The sequence below is a fragment of the Antedon bifida genome, chromosome 1, assembly GCF_963402885.1.
Source record: "Antedon bifida chromosome 1, ecAntBifi1.1, whole genome shotgun sequence".
In the NCBI taxonomy this organism is placed as follows: Eukaryota; Metazoa; Echinodermata; class Crinoidea; order Comatulida; family Antedonidae; genus Antedon; species Antedon bifida.
The window spans coordinates 25,570,079-25,585,115 of NC_136226.1; the positions used below are offsets into that span (position 1 = coordinate 25,570,079).

Sequence of the window (15,037 nt, forward strand, 5' to 3'; positions counted from 1 at the left end):
TATGTAACAGAAATATACATGACATTTTCATTGTTTTTGAAAATTATGTGAATTATTATGTTGTAACAAATTTGGTGTAATAATAATATTCGTAAAAATGATAAAAATGGGGATTTATATGAATTAAATAAATATCTTGTGTTACAATGTTTAGCATGTGTTGTGAACTAGACATCTTTCTTAGAACATCAAAAACCAATTTCTCCACAATCAGATCGATGTTGTATAAAATATAGTCACTAAAGGGATGTGTACAGTATAAAACCAATCTCAAATGTGGATTACTCAAGGTTTGTTTAAATCATTTTATTAATTTTATTCATCCAAAGAGAAATGAAAAATATCATTAAAAAAAATAGACTAACATACATTAAAAGATTGGATAGTCCATCAACAAAGAGCTAAAAGCTTGTATGTAGTTGATAACCTAAAAAACTTACTAAACAGCCATAAAACTGTTTATACAATAATATAAATATAGCTTAAAAATACTTATGAAGAAGTTACAGTAGCATCTGCAGAACTTGAGAATAGATTCAATATATTGTTTGAAGGTTTGCATGGCGATATCAAATGTTGATATAAAGTTTGCAGGTACACCATGTATATTAATTCTAGAAAGAACTGTTGAGTTTCTCAACGTTTCTATCAATAAGCTTTGATCGTCCTTTGGAGTGAGACTCACTCACTCAATACTATAACTTCTAGAAAGTACTGTTGTCTTCAAAGAGAGGTCAAAGTTTACATTTTCCTCTAGTATTGTACTTATGAATACTAAATTAATTTTGTTTAATAGTCTCGTCCCTAAACTAATTACAAAAGTAAATGATTAAACACCTAATTGGAGCCTAAACTGTCATTTAAATCCTTAAATAGATGGATACTGTACATGCTTAATATGTATATTGCGTCAATGTAGTACAACAGTTAAACTTTACTTTATCCTTGACACCTACATATTTCACCCTTACCTGTCCATGCGGGCAAATTAATACAAAAACTATATCACACTATAATTTTGTCTGTCTTTAGGCTCGTTTTATGAACTTTGTATCTAATATTCATTGATCTCTAGTATAAATGACACTTTGAAAGCATTTTCCGGAGGGAGAACGAACGTGCTAATAGGAAGGGGGAATTGTAATATGCAATATTCCTGAAGGGACACTCTTTACTCAAGATTTACAATTTAATCAATATATATTGTTGATATATTTTAAATTAAATTGAATTTCTGAGTTTTAAACTTCTATTTTGTTCTATTCTAGTCATTATATCCGCTTTGATTTTATCTTTTAAAATATTCACATGTTCTCTTTCATTACAATGTACAATATAGAGATACAGCAACAAATTGAACATACAGTAAATTCCTTCTTTGGGACTCGGGGAAAAATTTCATTTTAAAATTTTGTTTAGCAATATTGCTAATCAAACTGATTTTTGAGTCGAGAATCATAGTTTTCTATCGTATTTTTTGCTTCACAATTGTAGAAATGTGTAGCAAGAAGGTTGTTTTGTATAGCTTTTTGCTTTGTGAATTAAATGAAGGGGTATATGTGTTAACACTACAATGATCGGAAGCCATATCTAAGGGGACACACTATGTTTGGTCCCGAAAGGTGTCTCCTTAATAGGGTCCTACTGTATTTTTAAATAGCAACACTACATAAAACAGTTAGTCCAAGTTTTGTTTTCTTTGCTTTTTACAGCAGTTTTTTTAAATATAAGAAAAATACAAATTTTTAGAAATTATGTGAAATAAATTACTTTATTTTTATTTAACTATAGTTTATCACAATTTTATGGAGGTTTTGAAAAATGAGAGGTTGCTTGATTTTGATTATGTAATATTTCTAACATGTACTACTATGAGTAAACAATTTATATAACATCGGCATAATAAATTACAGCCGTACTAAACAAAAATATGTTTGAGTTAAAAGTTAAGGAGATTTCTCTTTAAACTTTTTGATATGTTTAAAAATAACTGAACTCTTCAATGTGTGTTTGGTTAGTTTTAGTTACTTGCTACTTTTCATATGTTCTTATCAATATCAGTAAGTGATGTAATTGATGACTTAAAAAAAAAATTAGAATGGTGAACTGAGATAGAACTGATAATATCTATGCTAAAGAGATTAAAATGTTAGTATATTTTCTGTTCTTTGCCTTTTTTCTTATTTATATATTTTTATATTTTATATTTTGCTTATACAGTAGATGTGTTTAATTATAGTCATGATGAGACAAATAAAGTGTACTTTAGACAGAGTAACCCCACCCAGATTCTTTTACATCCATCTGATGATAATCAACTGATTATTGTCATTTAGGTACAAGTACGCCGCATTTTGTAACATTAGTTTCATACAGTAGTTGTCCGACCGTTAAGCCCAGTGCATACCTTTATGTACACATTAGTTCTTCAAAGCCATGGTGTAGTATCGATAAAATATTTCCTTTCAGGCATTTTATTGATTAATATACTGTATATAATGTACTGTAAATAATGTCTTTTAATAATTTCTTTCTATATTGTATTTACAGAAATTAAAGATTTTTCCCTGATATAATTACAAAATCAATATTAAATTTATGGATCTTCTTATTCTGACTTTCATAATTAGATAAATAAATATCAAGTTAAGATAAACTGCTCTGGGATATATACTGTTTCTAGTGATTTATAAACATATTGAATTAATCAACTTTAAAATTAATGCCGCTGATTTTACAGAATGAGGAAATTTTGGATTAATAACAAATAATTTCAAAAGTCAAGAATTATTAATAAATAAATGTATTAAGATAGATTTCCGTTAGTGATCCGTCAATGTTATTTATTCTATTTCATGACCTATATTCTACATAATTTTTTAAAAGTCGATATATCAAAAAACTAGATTAAAATTTACCATTTATAAATACTTCACAGATTCAACATGATTTTTTTTTCCAGAAATCTAAAACACTTTAATTTAATCTTTCTACAAAATATTTTCATTACACTGACAGTAATCTAGAAATAAAATCAAATTAGTACAAGCCCTAGGAAGCTATAATTTATTTTAAAACACATTGTATGAACAGTAAAAAAGAAAAACACTTTTAATTCAATTCAATTTCATCCAAAAATTACAAAAAAAAAATAAATAAATCTTGAGAAAAGCATACTGTAGCATTAATTGTGGGGTCCAAGCAACATAAAATATTATTAGATAATACAATAAAAACATTTAAAAACAAAAATTATTATTAAGTACTGGATACATTAGTAATATTAAATAATGAGCAAAACATTTACTGAGCTTGGAAGCATACACATTTAAATAAAAGTATTATTTATTTATTTCTAAAATATAATTTTTCAATGAACAGTTTAAAAGCAAATGAAAATGAATGAACAATGTAAAAACATTTTACTTTATATTGAAATACTTGAAATATTTGTTTTTTATAATACATATACAGGGTATATTATAATAAATTATCAGTACTGTGTGCATTGACAATTTATACATGTATGTTAAAATAACACAACCTTTTGTTTTGTATGACTTCTTCCTCCAGATGTGAAGTTGAAAACATTCATTTAGTTTAAATTTCATAAACATTAATGAAAGCTTATAGGTCAGACAATGTGACATTCAGAAAGTATAACGCAGCCAGAGATTAAATATTTGAGTTTAATGTAATGAACAAGAAAATGGAAACGACGACGACTAATGTTCCAATAGAGTAGAATATTGCCGCTGTTTTATGACATACTAGAACCACGGACATTACATGGCCTGTACAGCTGCCTGAAAGCGAGCTATTCAACATAACTCAATCGTCAATCGCCACGGTTATTTTTTTTGTCCAGTATCGACTCGGCCTACTTTCAAATGTAGTTCAGTATAATGTAAGAAGGTCAGTGATGAAGACTATGTCGACAGTTGCTGCAGGAAACTTACATTGCCACATAGCCTTTACATCTGATACTAGCAAGCCCAGAGTTCATGTAACAAACGTTTCTGTACTACCTAAAAATATTTCAAGTATTAATTTTATAAATATGTACATTATAATATCTTGTGTATTTCACAGTAATAATCTTTTCGTCTTCATAAGGATTTTATATTCTAGCCTACTAGTTTCGTTATTCAATATTGAACTAGACCTGACGTGATAAAAACAACTCTGAAAATATAAGTAGTAGTAAATATGTGTTCTATTTTGATTAAAATTTACTAAACTATTTTTATTTTACAGGTTATATAATATTGTATCTGATTTGAACACAAAATCATTGTTTTTTGTACAATTTTTTTATTTGTTACATTAACTCACAAGTTGTTTGAATACATGGTGGAAATCAATAACAACACTCTAGTAATATTATATAATTAAATTGAGAAAAGTCACATGTTATGGCACTAGTGCAGCAAATTTTAATGACACTTTATCCTGTAAAAATGACAATACTTCTCAAAACAGCAGTTTCATAATTCACTGGGAAAGGGGAGGGTACTACTATTACTAAACTTTTATTGATTGATTGATTTACTTTATTAACCAGAGTCACACAAATACATACAAGATAAACATAAAAACATTACAAATTCAGTACAGTAAGACTAAAGTTTAAAATGGATATCCCAAAAAGTAAAATACTTAATTCCATTGGGGTTCAGAACATGGAAAACTTATTGCACAGTTCCCTATACAAATTATTTAAAGAAGAAATTAAAAATCAATAATCCAAGACATAAAAAAACTATGATTTTAAATACAAATTGTATATAAATTGTTTTAAAAAATTATTAAAAATAACATTCAAGAAACGACAAACAATACAGTTAATAGCAGTTACTCCAGATTATGAGTGTATCGTACCCATAATATAACTGTGTGTATTTACTCAAGATCTTTTTAAGAAAACTATTTTTGTTAAATGTTTGTGTCAAATCATGTAACGCAACAATTGAAAGCTGCCGCTAAAATAGAAACATCAGTAACTTATTAAATTATTAATACATGACCTAGTTTATATCTGGCTGATGTGTATAGAGGATATGGTGTTAATCTTCTCAGTATAGACGGCCTAAATCCAGTCTTGACCCTGTCAAAAGTAGTATCATCGTGTTTTATCTATTTTACCGGTATGGGTAACGATGATACTAAAATGCAAACACAATTGCCTGCTTCTGAAATTTGAAAATTGCACCTTTTGTTCAATGTAATTAAAGAGTACTGTTACCAGTAAATATTCGTGATGATCTCACACATCTGTCAAATGATGAATGTAAACATGTTTTATATTCCAGACAGAATGCAATTTGCTGCCTCTGTTGTTTACAAATGAATAACATGGTTTTAATCTGTGCTGTGTAGTGTTTATAACTCCGAAGAAACAATGTTAATTATTCTCTATGGAATGAGGAAGAGTATACAGAATGTATGTACCAACATACTTAACAATTGAATCAACTATTCAACTCACTCCTTTCATTTTCTACGAATGTATTTGAATTTACTGGCATAGTTACTGAATGTTTACGCTACCCTTTGTATTTTCTCCTTCAATCTTTATTGGAGGGAGTTGTTCTAATTAATCTGATATCTGATTAGAGACTTAAGATTTAAATTCACAGATTACCCAGCTATTAAATTTAAAAGACAAGCTTATAGCATAGATGTACTGTATGGTTCTGAGTGTGCACAGACTGTTATATTCTGGTTCTTATATTCACATAAACAATTACATATTCATAACAATTGGCCATCGCAGAAGGAATTGAATTGCGGCACAACATTTTTTTATAGATTACATTTACAAATCATATATAAAAATATAAATATAAGATAGAAAATTAGACCTGATAGCTTATTCTGAATTCACATTTGGCAAACTGTATCCATCTCAGTATATTTCCATTTAAATAAAATTGTGAATAATAATTTAATGAAGTTAAAAAGATACAAAATAATATGATACTCTATAATCAAGTGTAGCTCAAAACTAATTTAACATTTTCTAAACTTTAAAAATTGAACCACGAACAAATCAATTTTTAATATACTGTATTATATACTGCAGGTAGCAATATCTAGTAAAAGTATGTTTACATACACTCAGTTTTTGTGCTGTATTTTCTGTAAGTGCTGATATGAAATCAGAAATTGTTATTGTAATGTAGTAGTAGTGATATTTTCTAATATTACAGTGGTTGCATTGATTTCTCCAAGGCCAGAGTATTACATGCAATGCAATTTGAAGATGAGAATTGTCTAAGAAGGGTGTAGAGTTACTGGGGACATAATTGCTATTGGCAGAATTCTTAAAACATCTTTAATATTGACTCCATGAAAACTAAGTCAAATTAACGTTGGTAGAAAAATCAATACTTCTTTGACCTTGAGACTAATTCGGGCTTGTAAGAGCTACGAGAGTGTCGACGGCGAGAGACAAAGGGAATGTACTTTACTGTAATATGTAGGACGGTGTGACCGATTGAGATGGAACACATTATGTTAATTTATACATCTCTGTTACATTGCGTGTATGTCAATCGAAAGTGAAGCCATGTGGAAAATATAAACTAAAGCCCAGCAATATGGTATTGGATTATTATATGTACGTGTTCTATGTCACCAGTAATTAAGCATAGATGCTTTAATGTGGGTGTACTATTTTTGGTGTCGGTAGCAGAAATTAAAAGCAATTTAAGATACAAAGAGTTTTTTTTGCAAAGAATTTGTAAAATAATTTCATTGTTTGAAATGATTGATTGATGGATGATGAACATTGTAATTTCAAGTTGTGTAGTTTTCTTTTTATTTGTATTATTAAATTAGAATACAAAAGTATTCATTTCTGAAAATTACTTGTGTCCTATTGTTCAGAGAAACAAATTTACCTATGAAGTATTTTTGAAATTCAATACTGTTATCAATAATATTGTATTTAAAAAAACGAATTCTGTCTCCCCTCAAAATCAATGAGTAAAGGTGATTAAAAAGTGATTTACAGTACTTTTAAACAAATTAAAAGTTTTCTAAAACTGTTTTTATATATTTTGATACTAAAAAATTGGTACTCTGTCAAAATGTGTTTCTGCCCTGTACAAACTTGATTAAAAATTCTGTTTTAATAAACTTTAAGCCTTTTTGTAGCTACTGTAGTCCATCTCTGAATGTTCTTTATGTTCTTTATGAGCTCTAGTGAACTATCATTTTTATAAATGGTAACATAATTTGTGCACTGTATTTCAAGTGCACTTAAAGAAAAGTGCAGTCCAGTACATTAATAAAGTCCAGTATAATTTATTGATGACCAGTAACGTGCTAATTCATTTTCTTTGTCGTCACCTCACACAACTTGCACTTTCTAAAGTACAAGGAACTAAATAAACCTTCTTTTGATTGTTACATGTTAGATATTAAAACTAAATCTTCTTCTAAGTATCCCATTAGATGAACACTATTAAATCCAAAACAAAATCACATACTATACAAATGTTAGCTCATAAGTAATCATTACTGATGAAACCATTCACAAGACATATAGTGTACTGTACATAGGTTTTTTAAATCATTATATTCGGCCAAGTGAGTGGTCGAGTGGTTAAGACAGTGGAACCGTAATTACGTAGCCATAACATCGGCAAGGGTTAGAGAGACTTACAGTACTTGCTCCACGGTTCTGGTGGTAGAGTAAGTCTTCACAGATAAGGACTAACCGTAGGTCCAACGTACACATCTAACTCATGTGCAATTTAAAGAACCCAGTACAATATTTGTACAATAATAATAATAATATTATTATAATTATTTGGAAAGAAGCAAGACCATTCCTGTCCCTGCAGAAAACATCACACTTTTTGTCAAACTATGTTTATAGTGTAGACTTTAGTCTTATGTAAATTTGTTACATTGAATTTGATAAGATCATTTTAGAAGTCTGTAGTAATTAGTTTTAAAGATTAAACTCTGTGCACACTATGTAAATAACACTCTCTCATGTTACTGTCGGACCGGTTAGCCATATGAATAGATGTCGCCAGGAGTGTAATACGAGAATCTGAAAAACGCTATTCTCTCTTCTTGTTTGTGTGAATTTGCAGAAGAAGGGAAGATTTACTGTAAAAAGCTTGAAATGTGGGTCACAACTATAGACGTTCAAATTGCGGCTAGTATTACGTACAAGTATCAATATATAGTTCAATACTTTGTACTGTATTACCAATATTCAATTATGCTACTTGGGATTGTTTTCATTCTTTCACTGTTTTTATCCGATTCAGGATCTGCAGACATGATTGTTGACTGTTGGTTTATTTAACTTGTTCGTTGGCTTTTCACTGTTTTTTTTACGAGCATATTCAGTGAATAATACCAGCATATGATTAGAATAATTGTATTTTAACTGCTTTATATAACTGTGAACATAAAATTATTGTAAAAACAATGAAAAGTCGGTTGTTTTTGATCTTTTTGATTTATGAGTTGTTAATGTCATGTTCCTTAAAAATATTCCAATAATTCACGATGTTTGTTGTGAATTTTATAGTTTCAATAGTCATCATAAATGGATAAATTATGTACTTTTGTGATTTTAGACACAAAATGAACTCTTGTTTAACCATTTTGAATAATATAGTGCAAGTTTCAATGTATTTTATTATATAAAAATAAAATATTATATGTTCGGTATCTTTATTCAATCATAAGCATATTCATAAAAAAAATACATTGCCGCATAATTCTGAATTGTATTATTAGTACAAAAATGATTAACATTATTGACAAATTACACAAATAAATACAAAAAACATACGTAATTTAAAATACAATACAAAGTGAGAAAGAGCAACCGCTACATTACAATCATAATTATACAAATTCATTACACAGAGACTTCATTTTTACTTTCAAATTTATGTTGCTACTGTACCTTTTCGTACAACATTAAAGTCTTTAAAATTTGGTATTTTACATGTTTTAAATGTTATGAATAACTACAGTCTACATTCATCTCAATATTTATCAGCAAATGTTTTCATAGACTCTCTTTTCCATCACATGCTTTGGAGGGTGTGTGTGCCCAGTCCGAGTTTTTTTCATAGACTCTCTTTTCCCACACATGCTTTGGGGTGTGTGTGTGCCCAGTCCGAGTTTTTTTCATAGACTCTCTTTTCCCACACATGCTTTGGGGTGTGTGTGTGCCCAGTCCGAGTTTCCAAATATGCATTTTTTCTACCACATGGTAACTGTTTCCTAATGCTTCCGTTCTCTTGAATATAACTGCCTAAAGGAGCGGCCTGAACAGCAAAACTACTTGTATTATTTTTTGTATTGCTTCAATGCATTGGTGTTGAGCCATGTATGCCAAATATCATGGTTTGAGATCTGATAAGTTCAACATTCAATATTCTTGTCCTTTTTATCACCAATGGAGCAATCAAATTGAGTGGGGTTTCTTTGGCATAAATTATAAAAACATTTGTGGATTTTTGAGTTATCATTTCTTTCTTTGCTTTTTCAGGGGTTTTTCCGGCGAAGTATTCAGAACAAAGTATCGTACAAGCCATGTAGTGGTCAGTGTTCCATCCAGAAAGTGAATCGTAATCGATGTCAATACTGCAGGCTGCAAAGGTGCCTTCAAGTCGGCATGTCACGAAGTGGTAAAGCTTTTTTTATATTATATTACTTTACTCTGATTATCTTTTTATATTTGAAGGAGTGGGTTCAAATCCCAACAAAGACAATGAAATCATGGTTTCTGACGACGAAAAATAAATAAATAAAGCAGCTATTCAAACAAGATACTAGAAATACACAATTTGAAATGATAAAGATAAGGAAATCTGTGAGAATGAGAAAAAGTCGCCCCCAACCAAGATTCGAACCCGGAACCTTCTGCTTTATATGCAGATGTCCTAACTATTAGACCACTGAGGCTTTCATGGTATTGTTGAAACTATATAGCGGCTATGTAACACTCTCAGTGGAACAGCACTAGTCTTAATTGTACGTACGCGCACCACAGATCAAATTTATACGCCCTCATCTTTTCAGTATTTTTTATTCACGAAGCGGGATCTCACAGATTTCCTCATCTTTATCGTTTCAAATTAATTAATTAAATTTCAGTATATCACCGGGCGGTTTAGAATTCATGTTCTGTGCCTGATGTGTTTATAAATACATAGTACCTTGCACTTATTATATTATTATTAGCAGTGATAAATATTTTTAGCTGTTCAAAATATATTGGTTTTACCAAATTATCATATCATTATCTTTGTAATAATGAAACTACTCCAATTAGGTTCAGATAACACATTGAGAGACTATTTGGAAAATTGGCATTTAAAAATTATCTATTATCTGATAATTATTATTTTAAAATAACTAATGACATTAATAAGTAGGATGTCTGAAAATTGGCAGCATAAATGAGGAAGTGTAGCATTACAATGGGTTTAGTAAAGAAGCTGGTAGATGGAGGCAGGAGATAAACCGCGACCTACATAGTGTAACCGGGCAGGTCGTCGTCAAGGGATGCTTCTAGCGTACTGGATGATTGATCGGTGACAGTCATAGGAAGTAGTGTTGATAGTTGACTTTGTTTAAAATCAAAATCTTATTTGATTGAATAACTTGTTATAATAAATATCTTTTTACATAATATCAGATATTACATAGGATTGTATGTACAGTAGGATGTCAAGCCCATAGTCAAGAGAGTTCGGGCCCTCCCTTTTTTTTCCTGAAGTGCCCTTCTTAAACTAAAACCAGCAGTAGTGATGATAAATATGCGAAACTAACCTAGCTCACAACCATGTGTTTCCCTGTTTGTGTGGCTACTAGATGAATTAGATCAAGTCATCTACACCCTAATGTAAGTAATAGAAATTGACTATGTTATATGGTATGTGTGTGTTTAATTATATGTCATTCCTTGTAAGTCTTCCAGTTATAAAGCCCAGTAGTCCTTATGATACTGTAACATTGAGTATATATTATTTATTATAGTTTGATTGTGAAGTATTTAGAACTTTTGTTTAAAAAATTATATTTTTAGTATGAAATTCAGATTCTTCATATTTGCCAGCATTTTTGCTTATCCAAATGATTAAATTGGCAAATTTAAAGGAAAAGGATACATATTATCACTCATGTTAATCTTTAAATTTAAAATAGAAATGCATTTTTCAAAGAAAGTTTATTAATATTTTTAAATAATATAATATAATTTCGTTGTACTGCATTTATAAGATAGCATGTTTTTGACAAATGTAAGAAGTAATTCAGACATCTACCAATCAACAGGTGTTGATATTTCTGTACCAACCTGGGTCAGGTCATCGTCATCGTCATCGTTGGAATTTAGAAGTACACGAACGAACGTGAAGTAGTTTCTTTTTCTAAGTATACTTGAGTTGTATCCGGAAAGTTTTACATTTACACTGAGGAGTTGCCAAAGCTATTTCAATTTGTCTGACATATTTACATAATTTGGTTTTTAAATTCCCAATTATAGGCATATAATTATCAACTCTCTGGATTATGATAATTATGCATAGAGAAAGTAAAATATTTTTTGAATATAACTTTTTTTAATAGTTTACTGGCCAATAACAATATTCAAAACTTGGATGCATAGAATTATTTCACAGTAAACAAACATGGCCGATTCTATACGTCATCATGTCTATTATAAAATTTAATTTAAATCTCTTAGGAAAAGAATTAAGCTAACAATACTTAAATCTTGAATTTAGAAGTATTTCGCAGTAAACAAATATGGGCGATTCTATTATATATACATCATCATGTCTATTTAATATAAAATTTAATTTAAAACGTTTAAGAAAAGAATAAAGCTAACAATATTTAAATCTTGGATTTAGAAGTATTTCGTATTAAACAAACATGGCCGATTCTATTATTTATATTATATACATCATCATTCATTTCTATTAATAATTATAAAATTTAATTTAATAATTTTAAGAAAAGAATTCAGCTTTGAGATTAAAAGCAGGAGAAAAATTGTTTTTGGGAAGATGAGAAATGACCTAAAACATTGGATTTGCTTGATTTTCAGGAGAGTTGAGATCTGTAATTAATAATAGCCTAAAGCTGATAAATATTACATTGGAAATACAAATGTTAAACAGTAATATGATTGTTGTCTGCTGATGATGATGCATTATTCAAGGTTATATGGCATCATTTAAGAGTATTGATAATATTAATATAAAATGGATTGTTGTCCTTGGAAAAAGCTGTAATCAGTGTGTACCCTAAATATGCTATTTTACCTGTATTCCCAAGGCAAAAGTGATTGGTTAAAGCACCAGAAATTACAGGTTCATAATATTTTATTCAAATTGATAGCAGTTAATAAAATAAATATAAATCACATATAATCACAACCTTGTACTACTTATGCTAATTTTCATGATGTAATTTGAAATTTTGAAAATGTGAAATCGCTGCAATAAAATAATTTTTAATGGTGCTTTTTAGCAGAATCATAATTTAAGATCTTAATATAATTTCTTAAAATAATTTCAGTTGAAATAAAAATTAGGTTCATTTTTTATAGTTATTATTATATTTAAAACCCTACTGTATGTAAACAATTCTTTTTTCATAGAATATCCTAAACCTGATAGCCTTTTGAAATAAAGGTACTATTATCTAAAGTTTGTAAAAAGAAATTTAGCACCAAAAAAAATTAAATTAAAAAATTGAGACTTTTTAGTATATCATTCTAAAATTATGTTACACTTTTTATATTTTATTAGGCTCTGATTTGATTGGATATTGGATATTAAACATCTGAAAATTTTTTAAAATATAAAATGCCATGGATTGATTTTTTGATTGCTAACCGATTTATTTTTCCTAATTTGATTGAAGTTGATTATAGAAAAACCCCTCATTTGGGACACCTATTCAGGGGACACACCCTATTAAGGGGACACACCCTATTCAGGGGACACACCCTATTAAGGGGACACACCCTATTAAGGGGACACTTTCCTGTGAACCAAACAAGGAGCAATATACTGTATCTTGTAACACTATCAGCCAACCACTATTCAGGGACACTTTTGGGGGTCTCGACTTAAAAGGGCTCTTCTGTATATTTAAAATAGTACAACATATTTGATACATGTATAAGAAAAAACTGAATAATCAAAATGAAATTCAATTAGCATTATTAAAATTTAATGTGGCAGCCTTTTGGATTTTCTTTACTGGTTTAATAATATCCTGGTAGACTTATGCATGAAAACAAATGTCTGCTTATAAATTTAAAGTACATTGCTCATATTAATGTTGAACACAATAACAGCTTGAAAATAACTAATAAAAGCTAGGTCATTAATTGTTAATTCATCTGACCTACTTTATCATACAATGTTATCCATGTTGTGTGAACCTTACTGTTTTTTTTTCGCCAATGATATACAAAGAGTAATAAGCAAGTTGTTTCCGGATAGTTTTCTATTGTTCTTGATAGACCAGACCAGGATCTTTTGCTAGCTGACGCCTGTTGAACCCACAAATGTGAAAACGCCCACAAATGTGAAAACAACCACAAATGTGAAAACGCATCACCCACAAATGTGAAAACAACCACAAATGTGAAAACGCATCACCCACAAATGTAATAAACAGCGCCCACAAATGTGAAAATGACCATCGCCCACAAATGTAAAAAAAAAAAAAAATCAAATTTAGTGCTAGTGCAATTTTGATCGAGTCAATACATTATATCATGATTGTATTGAGTTGTTTCAATAATTGTGTATTTACAATACGTCTGTTGTTAGGGTCGTCGTTAACGCATTTGCTGCTCGTGCGCACGATATTTGCATGTTAATCGTGGTTCCCACTAGGACGCATAGCAAGGACGTAGACGCGACGCAAGCGAGTTGAACAAAGACAAGCCACTGTTCGAATAATCCATGGCTTGTGATTGGTCAAATCACTTACGTTGCGTTACGTCCTTGCGTTGCGTCGACCACGCTTAACTCGTTGGTTTAATGTACGTAATAGTTCAAGATGATATTTGTTATTTGTTAACTACACACTACAAGTAAAACAATGATATAACATGACCTTGACCTTGAAGTATCGTGCATGCGCAAAAAACAAATATCGTCTTGAACTATACGTACATTAAACCAACGAGTTAACATGCAAATATCGCGCGCACAAGCAGCAAATGGTAATAATCCAACGCGTTAACGACGACCCTAACAGACGTATCAATACAATGTACATAAATACATTAACATTAACTCGATCAAAATTGTTTGGGCCTAGCACTAAATTTGTTTGGGATTTTTTTTACATTTGTGGGTGAAAAGGTTTTTTTTTTTTTTACATTTGTGGGCGCTGTTTTCACATTTGTGGGTGATGCGTTTTTACATTTGTGGTTGTTTTCACATTTGTGGGTGATGCGTTTTCACATTTGTGGTTGTTTTCACATTTGTGGGTGATACGTTTTCACATTTGTGGTTGTTTTCACATTTGTGGGCGTTTTCACATTTGTGGGTTCAACACGCCTCCAAGTGGATTAATGGAAAACACATCTCTTTTGTTTTTATGTTTATTATTATTTATTTTCCTGCTGGAACGTTTTCATCATCGATGTTGGCGTCATCATTAGGGCGTCATCAGTTGTAAAGACCACTAAGCAACACATATTTATATACGTAGTAGTAATCAACATATAATTAGTAATAGTAGATAATTTGGTATAAACATCAAAACATATTTTCGATTTATACAGTAAGCTCTTTCAAAATTTTGAGAGTGGAATAAATTGTATTAATGTGAAGAAGTTTTCTCATTGGGAAATTCTTAGTGCTCTAAATTATTGATACATGTGTCAATCATTCCTATCTGCTTCTAAAATTAGATATGATATAATAATTAGTATTATTTTACAGTATTAAGTGACTGACAAACAGAAGGCTGTATCTTTTATTGCTAAAAGAAGTATTGTTAAACTAGATGGATT

General features: G+C 29.8%; 1 protein-coding gene across 2 annotated transcripts in view; it reads left to right on the forward strand.

Moving 5' to 3' along the window:
* The window catches only part of LOC144847321 (nuclear receptor subfamily 1 group D member 2-like), a 52,883-nt gene that overhangs the window by 22,287 nt on the left and 15,559 nt on the right, over positions 1–15,037 (forward strand). For both annotated transcript variants that reach the window (XM_078703618.1, XM_078703623.1), the window contains exon 3: positions 9,533–9,671. In XM_078703618.1, the coding sequence (XP_078559744.1) occupies positions 9,533–9,671 (139 nt within the window). The remainder of the gene's footprint in view (positions 1–9,532; positions 9,672–15,037) is intronic.